Here is a 20,450-nt window from a genome sequence, read left to right as displayed (position 1 = left end):
AGGGACACCAGTGACAGCCGTGCTAGACGCTACTGTCATCCACACAGAGCGCGATCGGTCAATTATTATTATTTTCATGTTTAACAGTGAGAATACAGTCACACTCCACTGGAAAGTGTCAAACAGCACACAAATGCTGAGTCATGATATCCTTCCTAACAGCAACAACCATCCAAGATACGATTATTAAAATGCAGACAAAAACAGCAGTATTTTATTCGTATTTGGTAACCTAATATGTATAATACTGTATAATACAGAAAGAAACAGGCTTTAGGGTTTCTGTATTCTTATGCACATAATTCCCTGTCTCTTCCAATGAAGATAAGCCTCTAGCTCAAAGACAAAACCACATCACAGACCACACAGCACCACCACCTGGAGATACCTTGTAAACACAGCACCAATTTTAAAATGCATTACCTGAGACCCGAGACTGGCACAAAATGACACAACCTCTTAATCATGGGCAACAATCCAACAAGCAGTCAGTGTGACAAATATACCGCCGGACAAGTGTCTGTGCAGTACCCACATAACAGCTCCTGAGGATGAAGAACGAGTGTGACACTTCAACTCAGAATCCACTTGTAGCTTAGAAGACAGCTGAACTGTAATGAACGCTAACATTCAGCTTGCTTCAGATGCTAATACTGTGGAGTATACACTCCACAGGGACCAAGGAATTAAGAGATTTTAATGAGTTTATTAGCCTAAAGCATCTGCTGTGATGACTGTTAAGCCCTCATACTTTCAGGGACTCAATGATATATCCAAACTATTAGGATTTTGCGTGCCTCAGTCTCAGGCCCAACTGGAACTCGTGAGGATTCTGCCAGCCTGGAGCTGAAGGAGGGGTATTTCCAGACTACTGAAGAGCTCCTGCCTGCAGTTTTAGAATGAGCACTGCAGGACTTCCCACGCTGGGTTACATCAAAATGCCAGACGCAAGCTACAACCCCAGAACCCAGTGATGGGATACGATTAGTGGAAGAAGAAAGTCTCTGACACACAAATAAAATGCAGTGAAGCACCACGGGTTCTGTTATTGTGATCAGCAGATTGGTGGACAGTTTGTTGCAATATGGGCTCTGGTCTTGTAACACCTTCAATCTCCTAACATGCTCCCTTGGTGCAGGTTCCAAAGTTTTTCTTCATATTTGTATTTATAACTTACACGCATCAACACTAAACTACATATTCAGGATCGTCTGGGACAGAGCGAACCAGTCTGTTCATGCTGAACGGCACCGCTGTACGACCCAAGCAATGTTTTAACACAAAACGCCCAGCAACACAGAGGAGTGAAAAATGAACATTACATAAGAAAACAATCTGCACGCCAGTCCTGTTCTTCCTTCGCTCAATCTGACCTGGGCGACCTGACCGGCTGGCTGGTACAACAAGCTGCTTCAATGGGAAGAACGTACTCTCAGCAGGTCCACAGCACACGGACCCGAGGCCAGTGTACCGAGAAACAGCTCCAGCCTGTCAGACAGAAGAAAAGCACCGGCTACACTGCTATTCCACACCGGAGCCCATTAGCCACTCAGGAAAGGGGATCTTGTTCGGAACATTTTTAATTAATACTCAAGCACAGTGCTTGACTGTTGGCCACGAAGCTGTCAAATTTATAACCTGACAAAGCTACAGTCCAGCCTGCTCCAACACCGATCAACGAACGCAGCTGACCACACCACACTGAGCACTGACCACACCACTCTGGTCCAACACCTGGGCAATAACATACCTTCTTGTGCTTTTCTTTAGCTGACCACACCACACTGACCACTGACCACACCACTCTGGTCCAACACCTGGGCAATAACATACCTTCTTGTGCTTTTCTTTAGCTAACCACACCACACTGACCACTGACCACACCACTCTGGTCCAACACCTGGGCAATTACATACCTTCTTGTGCTTTTATATAGCTGACCACACCACACTGACCACTGACCACACCACTCTGGTCCAACACCTGGGCAATAACATACCTTCCTGTGCTTTGGAACAGCTGGCTCACAGCTGACCACATTCCTCCTCTGGCTCAGCCAAGGAGCAGAGGAGAGGGCTGTTCAGCACGCGGCAGTCAGCTCCCCGGACTGCTACACGGGTCGTCACTTGCGACTCTTAATTCAGTTTGTCTGTCTAATGTCACACTTCTGTCAAATCATGTCCCTTAATCACAAACGCCGATTTTCCTTCCTACCCTTTGTATGAAGAGCCGACTTTCAGAGTCCGGACTCCACTGTCAGGCACAGCCCTACCACACCTTTGCACCTGGTGGTGTGGCGTTCGCGTTCAATACTGCCCAACTGAAGCGAGCTCATGAAGGTCAGCTCACAGGGAACAGATACGGTCCTGCCGTAAGGTGACACTTGAACGGGATCGCGGAACCCCTAGCTGACACGACCTTGTTTTTGATGTATTTTAAACAGAATCAAATAGACGAAATAAAAATGCCTTAATTACTGATGTTCCTCGGTGGCACCCCAGACCCGAAATCTCTGTCACAATTCCCTATCTCGGAATTTACTGTCACAAATCGGCACTAAAGCAAAAGCAGTGTAAGCCACCCATTTCCGTTGCAGTCGGTACTCGCACATTTGTAACATAATGAAGACTCCGGTGGCTTTAGTTAATCCGAGACAGCCCAAGCAAACGAAGGGTCGGTGAAATATGCTCGGACAGTGAGATAAATGAAACTGAAACACAAGGTCCCGCAAATGAGGGTGGCTTAAATAAGCGGTCCACAAAACAGGGATACACCTAAAATTTTCTTCTTTTCTTTCTTTCAACGTCTCGATGGATGTTGAATTAAACGTACGAGCGTGAAAATGAAGCTCTTTTTCTTTTTTCCTAGCACCTGTGCAGCGTGAGAACGGTCTTACCTTTTTCTGTGCGGGAGTAGGGACCGAGGTGCCTCGCTGATCCCCGCACAGCGCCCGGCTCGCCTGGCCGGGGAGAAATCCCTGGGATTCGGCAGGAGGAGGACAGGAAGGGCGGACAGGCTGGGCTCGGGAGATGTGAAGCGCGGCTCCCCGGTCAGTGAGCGCTGCCAGGAGAGCAGCATCTCGCCAGCACTGACGTTGACATCAGAGAGCTGCTTAAGGTGGCTCACGTCGCTGTTGTGGAGCAAAACGTTTTTTTGCCTGGGTGCGGATGTATGTATCCGTCCCTATGCACCCAGAACCGCTCCAGGAATAGTGCGCAAAACGCGTTCTCTTAATGTAAAAATAAAAAAAAAATCGATTTATTTCAATTCTAAGCGAATTATTCTCTGCCGAAGGAAATGCTTAACAAAGGAAGAAACGAAGAGCAGGGAAAGTGCTCTCTCACCGGGATGCGCACACAGTCCCGGTATTAAAAGCGGTTTTCGCTAGCAGTTGTAATTGTTCGTCGTGCTGCAAGTGCATTTGGGATGATAAAGCGTGAATTTATATTACCCTAATAACATAAACCTAATTGCCTCGTGAATGCCGCCCCGAGGCAACTGTTTGTAATTAACTTGCTGGAGCTTCCGAAGGCGCGCGGCCTTATTAAGATGCACAAAGTCGGCTGTTAAAATTATGAATAATCTCACACACTCTCGCTGAACAACCGCTTGGAATGGGCTCCCCAGAAAGCAGGGTGGGGGGGACACCCATCTCTGGAAGATGATGCTGTCAGTGTAACACGGGCCGTCTTCCCGAGTCTGATGAAAAAGGGGGGTAATTCTAACTTCCCCGGAGGGTATTAATAACGATGATGATGATGGTGGTGGTGGTTTGTTGACGAAGACATGGGCGTGAATTTGCAAAGAGTGACGTCGTTGCTCAAAATCAATGTATTTCGGTTTCACACCCGCCTCTACTGCATATGTACCCACAAATGAAATTTATTTTTACTGTAAAAATCAAATGCCAAATGCTGTCCCCAGGTGCGTGTGCGGGGCTGTGTGATGCATCAACCCCTTTGCGTAGCGGGTGCGTGTCGGAGGAACACAGACACGTCGCCTTCTGTGCGTAACTGCAGACGGACAAATGCATGAACAGACAGGAGACTAAGAGGCACTTCTATAAGGAGTCCGTAGCCCGCACTTGCGTACCTTTATAGTCTCCGTAAGGAAAGAGGTGACGGAAAGAACTAATTCGGAACTCGGCAGAGCTGTGTGACATAAGAGGACGATTTAGGCCTCACGGGAGTCCCAGTTTGTCCGTCTTCCAGCGGCTCCTCGTCATGTTCTCACCGAGTATGAACTGGGGACCTGGAATGACTCGAGCCAAGAACGGCAACCCCTGTGATGTTTCATTATTAATCTTCAGCCCCTACAGCGACAAAAAAAAATCCAATTGTATTTCCGCTACCTCCTGTCATCTCAGACAACGTAAATTATCGCCATTAAACCTGTCGCACGGCGATAAACCATTTCCCCCCATAAGTCTTGAGGGTTTTCAAGCTAAACACTATTTACTGGAATGTGAAGAGGTACTGCAGGACAAACTCTTGTCTTTAAAAAAAGAGCAATACAATACTAGGTGGCAGGGAGCAGACAAAACTGAATCTGACCGCTGCTCTTCAAGCGAGACAACGCAGCGCCGGGTGAAAACTAGCCCAGGATCTCCCCCGGGCATTGGTCTTGGAGTTCTCTGGAAACACCTGGCGAGGACACGGGTCATTCCCCGCTCCGATTCACCATTTCCTTCAGCTCAGGTTTTTTTTTTTTAATTCTCGTTTCTGTGCACAAACTGTACAATTAAGTACCATGACCCATGGGAAGACAGGCCTGGGATATTGTCTTCCTTCGTGTGAGCAATATGCTGGTAGGCAGTAAAAACAAAAAGCCATTTTTTTCTCCTGCCCATGCAGAAGCAAATCGAGGTTGCAGATATAAAATGACAGCGATATGCTACATTGATTACACAACAGAAACAGTACCTGGGCAAGTTAGAAAACTGTCGGTTTCAGGGTAGGAAATGACATTATTTAGTAGACAGCACACTGCCAGGTAGCTAAAGATCAGATCCAGGAATGCAGTTATCTGTCCAGATGGAGCTTTGATTTAGAGGAATATATTGTGTTTCAGGCAGCTCGGCTGGCATATTTCACAGATCGAGACTTCTTGCACTGATCACACTGATTAAATGTTATGAGGAACTGTACAGTATATTCAATTTTCATGGTGTCTGAATTGCTACGTTTTAATCTATTTACTTAAAAACAGAATAGGGAACAGCTGCTTTATCACAATATAATGCCAAGATTCGGATGACAACCCCTTTCAAGAATATTTGAGTGGTTTGTGCATCAGAAAATCAGATCAAATGCCCTTACAATAAACCTGCTGCAGACAAGTAAATAATTTTTTCATACAGGACATTTCAAACGTGTGCATCATTCATTCAGGGTAAGCACAGACTTGTTAGTTTGGACAGAATAACAGATTCAGCTGAACACTACACCTGCACAATGGTGTAGCTAGGCAATTAAATTGATTTGAAAACTACACTAGCTCTGGACAACAAGACATTGGGCAGCAAATTGAAAGCACTTTCCAAATGTGTAATTCAAACAGGCTACAAGTTATATTTCCTGATTTAGGAACTTTAATGATATTGCATACACTAGTAACTGAAGTTAAGGTGCTACCCATCAACCACAGAAACACTCCATTAAAAACAGGTGGTTGTTCAGCAACATTCCTTAACTGAATTCTGAGAGAAGAAAATCCAGGTCTCCGCTTTAGAACTACAAATTGTACTTTAACAGGCAAGATTTGCAATGTCTTCATTACAAAATTAAAATAAAATTCTTCACAAAACAAAGGATGATGGAATATACACCATGCAATTAGAAAAAAAATATCTGTCCTGAAATCAGATAAAGCAGCCAGACAGCTTTTAAGGTTCTTATTTTAACAATTTAAACTAATGTAGCTCATTTCAGCTTTTGCCTATATTGTATAGGTGTGACAATTTATTTAAACATCTTTTTTAATAGGGTTCAACTCAAAAACAAGATAAAACTTAAATAGCATACTGCTCAAGGGGCAAAAATAAAGTTTTTTTAATTAAAAAGGTGCCAAGGATGAACAAATAAAACAGACTTTACAGACAGAATACAGTTTTACACTTAGATTTTACAATTAGCTTTAAGAACAAGGGTATTTAGCTATATACAAAACACAAGAAAAAACTACAGAGAAGGTTGATGCTCCCTGGGAGAACAGATAAACCATAAAAACAAGTGTTGACTTCCTAATTGTAAGCACTGTATTACTAGCTATAAGACAGACTTGTGACGAGACCTAAACCAGAGAATACATACAGCATTTACTCCCTTGTGACAGAAGTAAACAACTCAAGATCTGCTAATTTTTCGAACCCTTAATTTACAAAACGCCCAAAATTTAATTTTGGTCAAAGGTTTAACATTTATGCAGAAAACCTGTTATAAATGGGGAAAAATTGTTTTAAGCAAATGTAACACTGGAGTTGTCCAAAGCAGCTATTTACAGTTCAGAAGTTTGTGGTTGTGAACTCTGTTTACGATGTGTGTATTATATTGGGAGTTTGGGACAAGTAGACAATTCTTGTTAGAGGCAACTTTTGGCATTTTAATATTTCTGAAGTGTTAAAAGTAAGCATCAGAGTAAAGCCGATGGCATAGGATATTAACACTAATAAGGAACTGGAGTGGTAATTATAAATAAACAATGCTCAGTAGACTTAAGGGCAATGAATATGTTGCCCTTTGAACAATAGTAAGGACACTAATAACAAGCACAATTGTTTAACAGGTCTATAGAATATAAAAGTAACACTGAAGAGGAAGGCGTCTGGCATGGTGGTTTAACCCCAGATTGCCAGCACTGCAGGAAAGCTAATTATTCAATAACCAAAACACCAAGACCAACTGGAAACGTGTTAGACAGCTAACAGTACATGCAAGCTTGCCTAAAACACCACCAGAGCTGCACATTCAACTGAATTTCTCTCTCACCTTGCACAACAAAGGTTGTGCATAATTTACTCCTTAGAATAATTAGAGGCAAATATACAATGCAGGCTAAAGCCCAGGACTTTACAATTTACCGGCTTCAGGGCATATATAATGAAAACCTATCGGCACACATTATCTTCGTCACCAACAGATTCAGAACTTGGCCTTGATTTTTTATCACTAAAAAAAAATACAAAGAGTCCAGAGAAATAAAAAATAATCTCTACAATGACGCACATCATTTTAAAATGGAGAAGTCTACACACACTAAGCCAGGAGTAAGAGCAGACATGACTATCGATTTCTTTGGCTAACATTTCACAGAAATAGCCCCAGTTAGCAAACAAAATACCTTTAGAGAAACCAAAGCCCAAGTTCAATGTCAAAATGAACCCTGTTTTAAAAGTATTTAATGCAGCTAGCTCATTAGTGAAGCTACTGTTAGCTGGGTATACTTGCAAAAGGTATTGCACAATTACTTTAAGCGCCAGAGTTTGAAAGTGAGCTCTTAATTTGGTAGCTGTCACATCCATGAGCTGGTAAAGGCTGCTGTGGATTCGCAGCCACTGCAGTGTCAGAAGAATACCCAATTCCAGATTTTGAAGACACAGTGAGTCAGAGTCTGCCATCTCTGCAGCCACGCTGTCCAATATTTTACAAGCTGGCATGTCATGTAATCCCACATGTGGCTCGCTTCCTCAGCCCTCGAGAAAATGTACAAAATTTATCCCAACGGAGACCAGAAGAATGCAACAGAACCACCCGACAGCCTCCAAAGACGAAAGTTTGGGAACTCCAATCAGCAGGGCGTTTGAGTGATAAAGGCTCCCAATCCTCCACAGCCCAGGCAGAGCAGCAGAATCCCCGGATCACTTAGCCCGGCTGGAGTTCAGGCCTGCAGGCCCAGACAAACGCCTGATGCTACTCTCTATAAACTCTCTGAGCCCATCGAAGCCCTGGGTGAAGAGATACTCCAAGTACCAATCCCAGTGTCTTCCCTGTAGATCCAAGAGCAATACAGTCAGGAAGAGGTTATCAACAGACAGGAAAGCATCTGGAGTGTGCACCTTCGATTCCACAATGCACAGATGATTCGATGCACACATGGTCAAATGGAGACTCATATCGAAACATGATACATAACACTTGATTTGCTAATAATGCCAAAGCACCACTAATGTGTTGCATGATTTGAAGGTCCTGTCATGTTTAATACGTAATGTGAATATTAACAATTCTCACGACTGCAAACATTTTCCTTATCTCAAATAGGACCCTCCTTTGAAACAAGTTGCTATTCTGTATGTTGATAAGGAGGGCCACGAAAAGTCAAGTTCAAAGCGATCACGTACTTGCTGAGAACATTTAATAATCAATACCTTTTAATTTAAAAAAATGTTATTGCGAAAGTCCTACATACCTTAATGGCACTAAGGTTCAGCTGCTTACTTTCCGGCCAACACTGAAATCAAAAAAAGTTTTTTTATTTATTTATAAGAAGCTAAATACAAAATACTATGCTTGGACTAAAAGAGATTTATAAGACTGGCATTCGGAAAACTTGAAGCACCATTTAATGGCGATAAATTACAAAAAGCAATTAAGTCAAAGGATTAATACTACACATCCATCCTCATTTTGACTGAACTGCAATGTCTCATGTTTAGAAGACCCTTGTGTCTGGAATTTCACTTGGCACGTTGAAGCTACTGCACCCCTGCATACTGGGGAGTGCAGAGCAGCAGCAGGCATCCACACCTGTGTCACCACAGCCGACACACGAATGCCAGGAACAGGGCCCAGAGGCGTGCCAGGAAAAGGGGTTAGTCTTTACACAAGCAGAAAACCGCAAAACCCCTTTCATTAAAACAACTCGCACCCTCACTCAAGCCTTCTTATTTTTAACCCAATGCACATGGTAAGAGTACCTTCACAGCTGTAGACTGAAACCCAGAGCAATCGCACCCCCCCCGCATGAACACGAGCGCATCGTCACCTTGTGAAAGAAGTCGATGGCGTAGCCGGTCAGCGCCGGATGGTGGACGATGTTGAAGCTGGACCTGTACTCGGCCACGCCGGCCTGAGCCAGCAAGTCCGGGTTTATCTCAATCTCCATCCCTGCCATGAAGGCCTTGGAGCTCCACAGGCACCACACCATTGCCACTACATACTGGTTGTACTTTCTGTACGTCTTGCTGTTGACGAGAAAGGTCTTCTGGGAAAACCAACAAAGATTCTCTTATTTCAAGACTGTTTATGAAAGGTGTTTATAGGCACATGTGTATCATTGACTACGAGAAACAAAATTCTAAAGCCGTTGAGGAAAACAAAGACAGTAAATTAAAAGATCATTTAACAATACAATCAGATTTGAAGAATACCTTTCCCTGCTTTTCCGGATCCTTTGCAGAAAGCAGATTTACTCTGTATCTGTAAAACAAACAATTGTGAACAAATGATACCTCTTCATCTTCTCTAAAATAAGCCCACAAGTTACACAAGTGCTTATTATTAAAACGTGTTTCTATTCAAATGTTAACCATCTTTCGCCATAGACCTTAAGAATGTAACAAAAAATCATTGACCTTAAAATAAAATGACTAAACTGAGCCAAAGCATAGACTGAGTCTCAACACAATTCTCCAGTAACCCCACAGCATAGTCTCACCTGAACATGATGTGGCAGAGCTGGTTGACACTCACAGGGTCCTTGCTGAGAAGGGCAGGATAGAAGACGCCAGCAGGAGGCATGATTGCCAGAGGGAAGTCATACTTCACATACATGTCACACACCTGTGCCCACAAGAGTCAGGGAGAAACAGTGAACAGACACAGCAGAGGACATTTGTCTCGGCAGAGACTCAAGCAGTGAAAACGTTCTAATACCACAGAAGGGTAAAAAAAGCCAATACCTGAAAAAATAATGTAGCAACGGTAGAAAACTTTACATCTCCATGGCATTTATTTAAAATCAGTATACAATGTGCTCGCAAGCCACAAGATCTGCATTCTTGGAGAGCAAGTAGTACCCGAAAGTCCAGATATGGCAGGTCAGAGACATAGTATTAGGGTTATGGTGGTAAAATGAGTTAAAAGCAGGCAAAATCCAAAAAGGATGAGTAAAAAAACAAAATCAGCAGGCATAAGAAAGTTGAAATCAAAATGCCACTTAGAAAACCACAATTCTTTGGCACAGTGAATGCATTTACCGTCTCATAGAAGTTGAGTACGAAATGCAGAAGCAGGGTGTTGTATCCTTCCATGTGCAGTGCTATGGTGGAGATGCGACCGACAAACTCAACCAGTTCCACCACCGAGCTCATTATTCCAGAAAGGCTCATATTCCTGTAACACACAGCATTGTTCGAACAGCACTGAACAACAAATATTTTTTGCCTCTTCAGCAGTTAAGCAATATTTAGGTGTATCTTATTTTCAGATAAAAGATGAATTTACAAACTATGGCATCTGTAATGAGCTGAAGCAGGTTTCCGTGAGAGGGGTATTGGAAGTTCAAGGTTAAACCGGGCACATTTACTTTTGTTCTCACTCTACATTCTGCCTTGTTTCTCACGAGCCATACAACAAAGCACCAACTAGACAGGACAGAATTGGGCGCCAAGACCATTGATTGTTTAGATGCTTAAAAATGAGGATTGTTTTCTCGCAAGGGAGAGAGAAGCAGTAAAGGGCGGTAAAACAGGGCCTTACGTTGGGGAGTGACCAGAGATACTCATGTCGAACTGATCCTCTGATGCGAAGACTGCATGCCAGGTCAGCCACTTCACCAGCATGCTGTTCAAGCACTCAATAACGCTGCACTGTGCGAGAAAGAAAAAGTCAATTAAAAAGGGGAAAATCCCTTCACAGTGGCTTAGGCACTGTCAGCCTAGTGGTTGAAGTACTTAATGGTTTCATTTAATCAATTAAAATGTAGCTAGAAACATTTTGTTGAGGAGTGTGTATGAATTTAAAGCAGCCTGGATTCTACATGCATTAAGAGAGCTGCCGAAAATACTAGGCCACATGAGAACCATGGCTGTCAATTAAATTCATGAAAAACAATCCTATTTCTTTTATGGGTTTTCAAAATAGTAGGCCAGTAGGCATTTTAAATAAGTGCTTATTTCAGAAGAAAACCTAGGTTACAACAGTCACAGAAGTCTTTAGCTATTAAATGAAACATGACAAAAACAAATACCTTAAAATACAGAGAGCAGCTGAAGAAAAGCTGAATTAAAGGCTCAAAAAGTAGCTGCTTCACATCTGTAAAACAAGATAATAATAAGGATGCATAATTAATAAAGCAATGAGCTAGAGAGCTCCAGGTCCTTTCTAACAACTTAGAATTTTGTTTTATTTAAAGCATCTCCCAGCTCGAGAGACATTAACTGTGATAATTTATAGAAGATGATGGAAAGGAGGGCAGAATTTTTTTCTTTTTATTGTAAGCACAAATGCAGTTCAGTGTACAACTGTAACAAAGGTATTTCTCTACTCATATAAACTTACAAATCACTTGACCTTCCTAACAAAATCATCCATGCAAATCAAAGTCAAAATAGGATAAACAGGATATAAATCACTGAATCAACACTAATTTCCATGCTAAAGAATGCTGACTGTCGAAACGTGTTCATGCTTACAATTAAAAGGAAATAAAATTGAGTGCTGGTCTTTTCACTAGTTCTTGTCATTTGTGGATCAAGCATAATTTGAATGACTGAGTAGAGCACATTCATAAACAAACTCTACCAGAAAACCACACCAAAACCCATATAATCAGCATAATCATCTACATCTTTACAGCAATAACAGACAGGACTGACCTGAACATGGAATCACAGGGATGTAGCTCAGCAAGCTGAGGATCTGGGACCGGAAAAGGGAACCATCCCAAACACGCAAGAATTTCAAGGTGAAGACCTCAGTACTCAAGAAACCCTCCTGAAATCAAACGTGTATGACTCATTGTAAAAGACGTGTAATAACCAATGCTGTCTTGCATCATATTTTACACTTGTCACATGAAGGCTGGCGTGCATCCATGTGTCCATGTGTAAACAAAGGATGATTTTCTTTTGTCGTGGAGGGGACGTGACCTGTATCTCACCTGAAGAAACTGCTGTGCTGTGATGAGCGAACTGAAGAATTCAATAGCCTCCGAGTTATTCTCATAGGAAGTATCCTTACAAAACAGAAATTCTTCAAAACAATAAAAAAAGAGGTCAGTATAAAACAGAAAAAAAATTACAAGTGACAGCAGCAGTAATTCCATAGTCAAGGGAAATAATCTCACCTTCGTGAAGTGCATGGCCCAGCCAGTAATCCAGCCTTAGAAACACAGAGTCATCCGTTATACAGTTAATATAATGGAGAACCAATGGAGAGTTCAGTACTGAGCCCATCTGTGCTGGAAGCTAAAAAAAATAAAAATCTAATTACACATCAAAGGAAATGAATGAACAATATGCGGTATGGCTATACTTTCGTTAAAGACTTATTTTCAACCAACTTTAACTGCTTTAGATGCAACAGATTCAGAATATAACTCTACACTAAATTAGGTCATTGTTAAATTCACTTCTTTTGTTGATGTTTTAAAAAAGAATATGGTACTTTGGTGTATTTTTAAGGATTCCTTGTTTCCCCAACATTGATTACAAACACTGTCTTGTGTGCTTAATGCATGTTATCAGCCTCTACTATAGCCAGAGCCCCACCTTGTGGTAAAGAAAGCTATGCCAGTAAATTAACAAGCTGCTTGAAACACTGATCCGCACTACCCATTAACACCCTCAATACAAACTCCTAGACAGAAACCAACTGTAAAGTGGTAATTAGGCGTCATTTTAATGGGACACAGTAATGGATAACAGTAACTCAGTCTTGAAAGCTCCTGTCAAGAATCCTCTAAGAGGACTATTCCAGGACCAGCTCTGAAACAAGGGTTAGTAAACATTTGGAAATGAAGAGCGTTACAATACAGGGGTTGTGAAAAAATAGAGAATGCAAAAAAAAAAACAGACCATGAAGGATAACGTATAACGTATAATGATAATCACAACCCCCAGATAGGCCAAGAATATACCCGCGTTGGTATAATAAGAGGCGCCCGAGTTCGTCGTGCTCTGGCAGCTCTGGAGAAGGTAATAAAATCAGAGGCTCAGGGCAGCGGTACCTCCAGGAGGTGGATGTTCTGCAGCAGCTGTGGGAAAGTGCGGAGCTGCTCCAGTGGGAATACCCTGCTGCCCAGCACGCCGTCCTCTCTCGCGCCGGGCGGAGGCGCACAGCTGCCGAGCGGGGGCACGGAGAGGTGGCAGTTCCGCTTCTGCGCAGAGGAGGAGCAGGTTTGCAAAGCATTGGAGACGCCATCCAACATTCATTTAACACCCATCGACACCATAAAAGAGCAGCTGAACGCGAAAGCTGCCGCCTTCACAGCCTGGAAGAACCTGCAAAAGATTCTTTCAACTGAACTGTGGCAGCACATCCAACCGCAGACCCAGACTGCAAGAGTTCGATCTGATTTACATCCAAGAATAAGGTGTTCTAGGCAACGAAAAGAAATACAGGGCCAGCTGGCAAGAATGTGACAGAGTCAATCCAACCACTGCAAGACTATTGTGTTTGTTTTTTTTTAGATATTTTGCGATACTCAAGAAAATGATGATGATCGTTTTGAGCAACGAAGTCTCGTCAATTTAATTAATTATTTAATACCTAAAACTGGATAAAAAGCCAGTAATATGTCAGCCCTCAAGGACCACACGTGGGCAGCCCTATCACTGAGGCTGACTGGAGCAGCAGAGAGAAACGCATCCATACCCTTTTCCTAGAGGCTGACTGTGGTCTCACACTGACAGCTGCTTGCAGCTCCATGACTATTTCTGCTTTGTTCCTTTTCTGCACTGCACTCAGTGCATTCTTCCATGTGGAGTCATAGTTCTTAAAGCCATTCTGGACAGTGGAAAAAAAAAGTACCATATATTAACATTCATCCAAATATTTCATTAATTATTTTTTTTTATAAATGCAGGTGCTGCACATACCTTAATTCTTGCTGGAATCGTCAGAGAGACCATTTCTGGACAGAAAACTTTGTACAAAGAAAGCAAAACCATCAGGAATGGCTGCTCGCCCTACAGAGAAAATTGAAAAATTGTGAATAGGAAAAATAAAATTCACAGTCTGAAATCTCTCAAAGAGCTACTTTTTTCATTTCTCCTCACTTATCCAGGAAGACATCAGCATCTGACAACACAAGTCTAACATCCACAAGAAGACCACAGCTGCGTTCATCATGGGAGACAGAAACCATCTGAAAATATCACACTAGATATATTTAGAACATGATGGTTCTCAAATCTACCTTGTTCCTTATCTTGCAGAACTGCAAGAAAACATCTTGAACATGGTCCACAAACTATGCTTTAAGCAACTTAAGACTGGTTTCACACATTCGTTTAGCCCTAAATCCAGACCATCTTAGATAAATAAACATGACAGAATCCATGATTAATGCCAATCAGAATATGTGAAACCAGCTTTTTGTGTCATAATTACAAAGCAGGTGCATTAAAACATAGAAAATCATTTGCTTAAATACTTACCATTTTAGACTGAAGGTTCATCAGTTTTCTGAGTCTGTAGGGTTTAACTGGAAAACAAAAGATCAAAACATGATCAGAAACGCTCACATATTTAGCTAAACTGTACTCTATTGTACAGGAGGAGCAGAGAGAGTCAAAGGACAAGGAAAGCATGCCAAATTCTTACCGCTCTCCCTTCTGGTCAGCAGGTAGAGCAAATGGCAGATGTAAGGACACTGGGAAGAGAGTAATCAAATTAAACCATGGGAACAGAAGAGAGCCAGCTGGTCATTAATAATCATCACAAATTGGCACTCTAAGAAACTGAAAAAATTAACACCAGAAAAAGTTGAGAATTGCCAGGAAATTAATGAGAACTATGTTGTTCCCAAGCACAGTACTCCTAACCCTGTCCTCAAGATTCCCATCTCTTTTTTTCATTTTTACCCAAGCTCTGTTACTTGAAGCCTATATGGAACTAACCATTTGCATCACCCTCATGCCTACAAACATGTCCGGACACTTCAGCAGTTCTCAGTGTCGCCTAAAAGCATCAAATCTCAAGCACATACAGCAAAGGACACCCTCACTATAGGCAACACAACAGCATTTTTGTTTACGAACCACTCCGCTAAACCTTCTTAATCCATGTGCAAACAAGATGATGAAAAGATTACTTATCAGTTTAGAGAAAAATCTCAGGCAATGTCACTGCTATATTTAAGTAACTTAAAATGTGCCAACTTGCTAGGAGTTGAAAATGAAAAAAGTAGGCAGTTTTCCAGCTTATTTAAAGACTAAATAAAGCCCAAAGGCACTCAGAAAGTGGAGAACTATCTCAGGGAGCCCTGCCTTACAGTTAAGGAGATGACAAACACTGAATACAGTACATCTCTCACAGCCACTATCGAAGATGTGACATTTACTCACCAGGTTTTCATCCGAAAGGAAGCAGAAAAAAAACCCATAGAGACTATGCAGCCGCTCCTTCGACTCAATAAGGTCAAACATGGTGATAAACCAGCGAATGAACATGATCTACAGCAAGAACAGGATGAACAGAACATTAATTTAAAGTGAACATCATCAGAATATCTTGCAGAACCAAGTAAATTTCAGGGTTAGAGTTGGGAAGCTACATCTGTATTTGGGAGGGAGTGCAAAGTAGTTACTAGAGGTCAATCCCACTCTGACAATTATAACAAAAGTACACCCAGCCTTGCTCAGGTGTGTGAAAGAGCAACAAGGCAGTAATGAAAAAGACAGGAAGACAATGGCTGGAGGTTTAGGTAAAGAGGAACAATGAGATGAAACAGTCAAACTCATCTCATGTTGCCCTTTAATCTATTCCTTTATTAAGCCACGTAATACAACTCAGAATACACTCATGTACGACGCTCCCCTGGAAAGCCCTCATCAATCAAGCCACTGTGCAGAGAACTGGGATCTGAACCCTCGGCCTCCCGGGCATCTCCTGAGCCTCAACAACTCCACCTCTTCTTTTGTTTGGCCTCAGCTTCTACAGATATACCTGTACATTACAACTTAATTACGCAGGAAACAGGTTTATGGGTGAATCACATAGACAAGACATTCTGCAACATTTTATAAGGACTTGAAGAAATCAACCAATCAATATTTCACACGCAGCGCCTGCCAAACGCCGTCTACCTGCATGTTCGGCGGCATCTTGCCCACGCAGAACCAGGATACTCCTTTAACCACTGCGCTCTCTGGAATGACTGAGGCTGGAATTAAACACTTCAGCACACGGATGCCACATTTGCTGCCTGGAATAACAAAAATGCACGGCACACATCAGTATATAACTGAGCATTCGTAGTATCTTCACTGAATAGAGGAGAAGGGAACAAATACAAAAAACACACAGGCAGCAGGCCAGAAGCATGAAGGTAAAGAACTGGGGGGGTTTCCTTATGAGCTGTTGTTACATTAAATGTTCTTGTGCTTGAAATGATCTCCAGTACAGCGACTTGTTTCATTACAATTAATGTCATAGCCAAAAGAAAAGGGAAGTTGCTTTCACTGGTGCGCACACAAGAAACTCAGTCATACCCATTCGGAGGCCGAGGGCAAAGTCCAGCAGTATATCGATGCCCTCTGGGGAAAGCCCACGACTGAAGGCCACGCGCTCGACTGCTTCAAAGTGCTTTTCCAGCACGTCATTCCCCTTCCAGGGGGTGCCAGCTTCAACTGAAACGAAAAACTCCTTTAATAAGCACGTTTATTCAGACGAACGAGAGAAGCAGAAAGGGAGAATGCCCTTCTCCCCTTATTCCTCCTGCTATCCGTTAAGCCCCAGAGCAGGCCAGGGGTCAGAGCGAGCTCCAGCCCCCCTGATCTGGAGGCTCAGGGTGCAGGATGGACCCCACAGCACCCCTCCCCTCGAGACGGGACACCAGGTCATCGCAGGCCCACGGAGAGGAAAAGGACAACTGAGAGCTGCCAAGCCAAACAAGGCAGCATGTCCATGGGAGGCGGGAGGAAACTGAAGCACCTGCTGGAAATCCAAGTGAAGAGAGAGGTGCTGTGGGGCACAGTCGAACCCGGGACCCTGGAACTGCGGGGGGACAGCACTAACTGCCCCTCCACCGAGCGCCACCCATCATTATCTGTGCCAATTACACAGCAAAAAAAATAATCAGGGAGCACACTTGTAACTGAATGCTGTTCTCAAAAAAAGCTGGGGAACAGCAGTACAGTCAGGTATTGTCAGAGCAAGCCAAGAGTCTGGTTTAGGGTTTGATGTAGATCAGAAAGTACAAGAGTCCCTGCAGAACAGGACTGCTTGCACCTGCATACTGTCTCCTGCTTGTTAAACAGTTCTTCATCCGTATCCACGCAACACATTTGAGAATCAACCTTCTTGGTGACTATTTCATCACCGGAAGCCTTCTGGAAATCTAAACCACCCCGCTTGCTCTGGCGCTGCCCACTGTCCTTTGCGCTCCTTTGAAGAATTCTGTTAAGCTCAAACTTTCCCTTTCTAAATCAACGCTGCCTTTCGATCCTTCTCCAATCCGTGGGTACGGCTTCCATTCTTAGCAATTTGAAATATCCTAACTAGACATCTATAAATGACATCGGAATCCAGTGATTCCGAAGTATTAAGCTAACCAGGTCCCCATAGAACTGGAACCACTATTCCTGGTCCTGGGGGGCCAGAGTGTCTACGGGGGCTCGGTTCTGCTTGGCTCTGTTATATGTTATTTTCTTCCCCTCTCTGCCAGTCTAATGTCAGATTCCAGCAGCGCCTGGGACATGGTACTTTCTCCAACTTCGACTTGTCCACCTTTGACACTCTCTTCCCCCAGGGTAACTGGGGCATCTCTCCACTCAACCGTTCAGGACACTTTCCTAGATATGGACTGATTTAACAACGGGATTATTTTATTTTAAGATTCCAATCATGTTTAGTACATTCGTCCTTCATCTGTTGACTCCGACATCAGTTCATCTCATTACAGGTGTGACAATCAAGACCTGCAACAGGAACGTGTTCAATTCAAATTCAGAGATCACCCGGCATGAAAACACAACACGAGAACCCAGTAGTCTCAGTGACCGCAGCTGGCCACTACTTAATTCACCTAAACCTGATCAACACCCGCGTGTTTAAGGTCTTTACAAAGGTATTTAAGGGCGTCTCATAACTCCTGCTGGACTGTGGTGTAAGGGCAGGTTTGGCCACCTCTGGACTAATTCAAAGGCAAAACCGCTCCTAACGGGGATCGGCTTTTTGAAGGCTTTTGACAAAAGACCGCTTTAAGAATTATTGCAATATAAAAAAACCTGACCCATGAAGATGCGCCTGAATACCCGTGTCCCCTAGAAGGACTGTCGGGAGCCGCCCTCACCCTGGCAGAAGTAGAGCAGAGCCAACTGTAGCGGGTCCTCCGCCTCCCGCCTACGGGCGCCGGCCGCCGGCCTCAGGCTCCTGTCGCTGCGACCCGAAGACGACGAGTCGCCCGTAGAAGCGAAACTTGAATTCGCCATCGCCGGGCCCGGGCAGGTCCGCGCACAGCAAGCCGAACTGCGGGGGGGAGACGTTTACATCTCCCGCTGTCGAGGACGGGCCGCCCGATATCCAGACCGAAGAAGCGGCGCAGGCTCGGGTGCTCCCACGTCTGCGGGATCTTCCGACAGCCGGACGAGATGACGACAAAAAGCACAGGGGGACGGGGTTTCCTTCGGCTCTCCCGGTTCTCCGCGCCTCCTGGCTCTAATTCGCTGCGAGGATCATGCCCGAAGGCCACGGATCACAACTCGCGAAACGCCGACCAATATGTTTTGTCCAGCGTTTCCCCGCAAAAAAGAGAGAAAAAAAACGACACGTCCATGGGCACTCAAGAAAGGCGTTCAGTGAAACAAATATAAAGGCGTTGGTCTCGCAAGGAATTTCGTTTTACAACGGAGCCCCGTTTTCCGTCTAATTGTATTGGAAACTATAGCCAAACAATCCGAGCCACCCAATTCAAACAGCGCGCGACCGTTTGCGCATGCGTATTCGCAGCTAAGTGGACACACCCGGAAACGCACACCGGAACTGGTGGTGACCATAGATGTACCGCAAAGAGCATCTAGATTTCCCTTCCTAGCGGCAATAGGCTAGTTGTGCGGCCATATTGGCAAGGGCAGCGAAGAACAACTCGATACTAGTCACAAACTCCTGTCTCAAAGACGACGGATCACTTACAGAAGATGAACATAAGATTTGCATCCACCTTCCGTTCAATATCTTGTCCTTTGTGTATCTTTATTTAACGAATGATTTCACTTAATTGTGGGGGGAAATAAAAAAAAAATTAAATACAGGCTGGTATTGCCGTTTTGAAATCTTTCACCAACGTTAGATATTTCGCTGCTTTTGTTACTGGATGATTGTTGTAGCCTCATTTAATCTTCAATTCACTTTGCAGAACATGTGAGGATTTAATCCGATTCCGAAAGTAATTATTTAAAATAAATACGAATCAAAGGCTCGTCCTCCATTATACTTCAATACTTTAATTGCGCCTATGAATATCCCTTACATAATGTTATTGTGATGCGCACAACTAAAATCCAGTGTTTTTTGTGTTCAGTACCATTAACGTTTCTGTCTGAACCGAACGCTGTTTTAGTTTGCTGCCAGCAGGTGGCGCGAGCGAATCTGCTGTTCACCCAAGCAGCTTTACTGGTCAATCTTTGCAAATTTACATATTTACAGAAACCAAAATAAATGTGTGTGTATATATTATCTTAAAACAAAAGCATACTACACTCTTGTGTAATTTTGGTTGTGTAACATTGTATTATAGTGCTGTATTAAGTGCTTGGCAAAACGTAACTGAGTAGCTGTGGGTTTTAAAGTAGTAACTTTGGGTAGCATGGAAAACACATCAGCTGACTACATGTACAAAGAGAAGTAAACATGCAAGAGTTTGTCCTTTTAATGGCTCTTGATACTTATTGAAGCGTGCTTTGTAGGTCTGGGTGGTCATAGAGCACGTTATTGTAAACTTCTATTTTCATGCATAGTATTAGTGAAGCTGGCTGCCTCAAGCAGTAGCTTTAGTACAAGTACTTTGAATCATGAAGCAAGAAAGGAGTGACTGTTTATTATTTGGCAAATGTTTGTGGAACTTTATTTTTCACAAAAAAATCCAGTCGTTCCTCCATTACCATAAAACCACTTATTCAAGCAAGGGAATCCCACCCAAAAACCTGAGGACACAAGTCCGGATTACTCCCAGAATGGAATACCGGTCACAGGGCACACACCTCCATCGAGGGACATGTTAACAATACCAGTGGAACCAAGGGACCTGGAGAAAAACCACACAGACACAGAAACCTGCAAACTCCACAC

The 20,450-nt window shown here is 43.3% G+C and overlaps 2 protein-coding genes across 2 annotated transcripts in view; both read right to left on the bottom strand.

Annotated features, from left to right (window-relative positions):
* Window positions 1–3,834, bottom strand: part of drp2 (dystrophin related protein 2) — a 60,718-nt gene extending 56,884 nt beyond the window's left edge. The window contains exon 1 of the mRNA XM_069193803.1: window positions 2,897–3,834. The gene's annotated coding sequence lies outside the window, so the exon portion shown is untranslated. The remainder of the gene's footprint in view (window positions 1–2,896) is intronic.
* A 2,192-nt stretch (window positions 3,835–6,026) lies between these two features.
* Window positions 6,027–19,200, bottom strand: cenpi (centromere protein I). Its single transcript, XM_015351563.2, has 20 exons — window positions 18,457–19,200; window positions 16,655–16,792; window positions 16,250–16,368; window positions 15,509–15,616; window positions 14,766–14,814; window positions 14,600–14,646; window positions 14,039–14,128; window positions 13,815–13,946; window positions 13,168–13,317; window positions 12,286–12,406; window positions 12,100–12,191; window positions 11,816–11,933; window positions 11,188–11,252; window positions 10,698–10,807; window positions 10,196–10,331; window positions 9,655–9,779; window positions 9,368–9,416; window positions 8,983–9,201; window positions 8,407–8,448; window positions 6,027–7,984 (listed from the first exon to the last, which is right to left on the bottom strand). The coding sequence occupies exons 1-20, from the start codon at window positions 18,593–18,595 to the stop codon at window positions 7,856–7,858; spliced, it is 2,178 nt and encodes a 725-aa protein (XP_015207049.2). The 5' UTR covers window positions 18,596–19,200; the 3' UTR covers window positions 6,027–7,855.
* Window positions 19,201–20,450: the final 1,250 nt, after the last annotated feature.

The sequence above is a fragment of the Lepisosteus oculatus genome, chromosome 8 (genome assembly GCF_040954835.1).
Source record: "Lepisosteus oculatus isolate fLepOcu1 chromosome 8, fLepOcu1.hap2, whole genome shotgun sequence".
Classification (NCBI taxonomy): domain Eukaryota; kingdom Metazoa; phylum Chordata; class Actinopteri; order Semionotiformes; family Lepisosteidae; genus Lepisosteus; species Lepisosteus oculatus.
This window is presented reverse-complemented; position numbering and strand designations above follow the sequence as displayed.

Coding starts and splice junctions, on each gene's coding strand:
- cenpi (XM_015351563.2), bottom strand. CDS start 18,595: ATGGCGAATTCAAGTTTCGCTTCTACGGGCGACTCGTCGTCTTCGGGT. Junction 14,129..14,599: donor TGAACCTTCAGTCTAAAATG/GTAAGTATTTAA, acceptor TTTTCTCTGTAG/GGCGAGCAGCCATTCCTGAT. Junction 9,202..9,367: donor ATCCGGAAAAGCAGGGAAAG/GTATTCTTCAAA, acceptor TGGTTTTCCCAG/AAGACCTTTCTCGTCAACAG.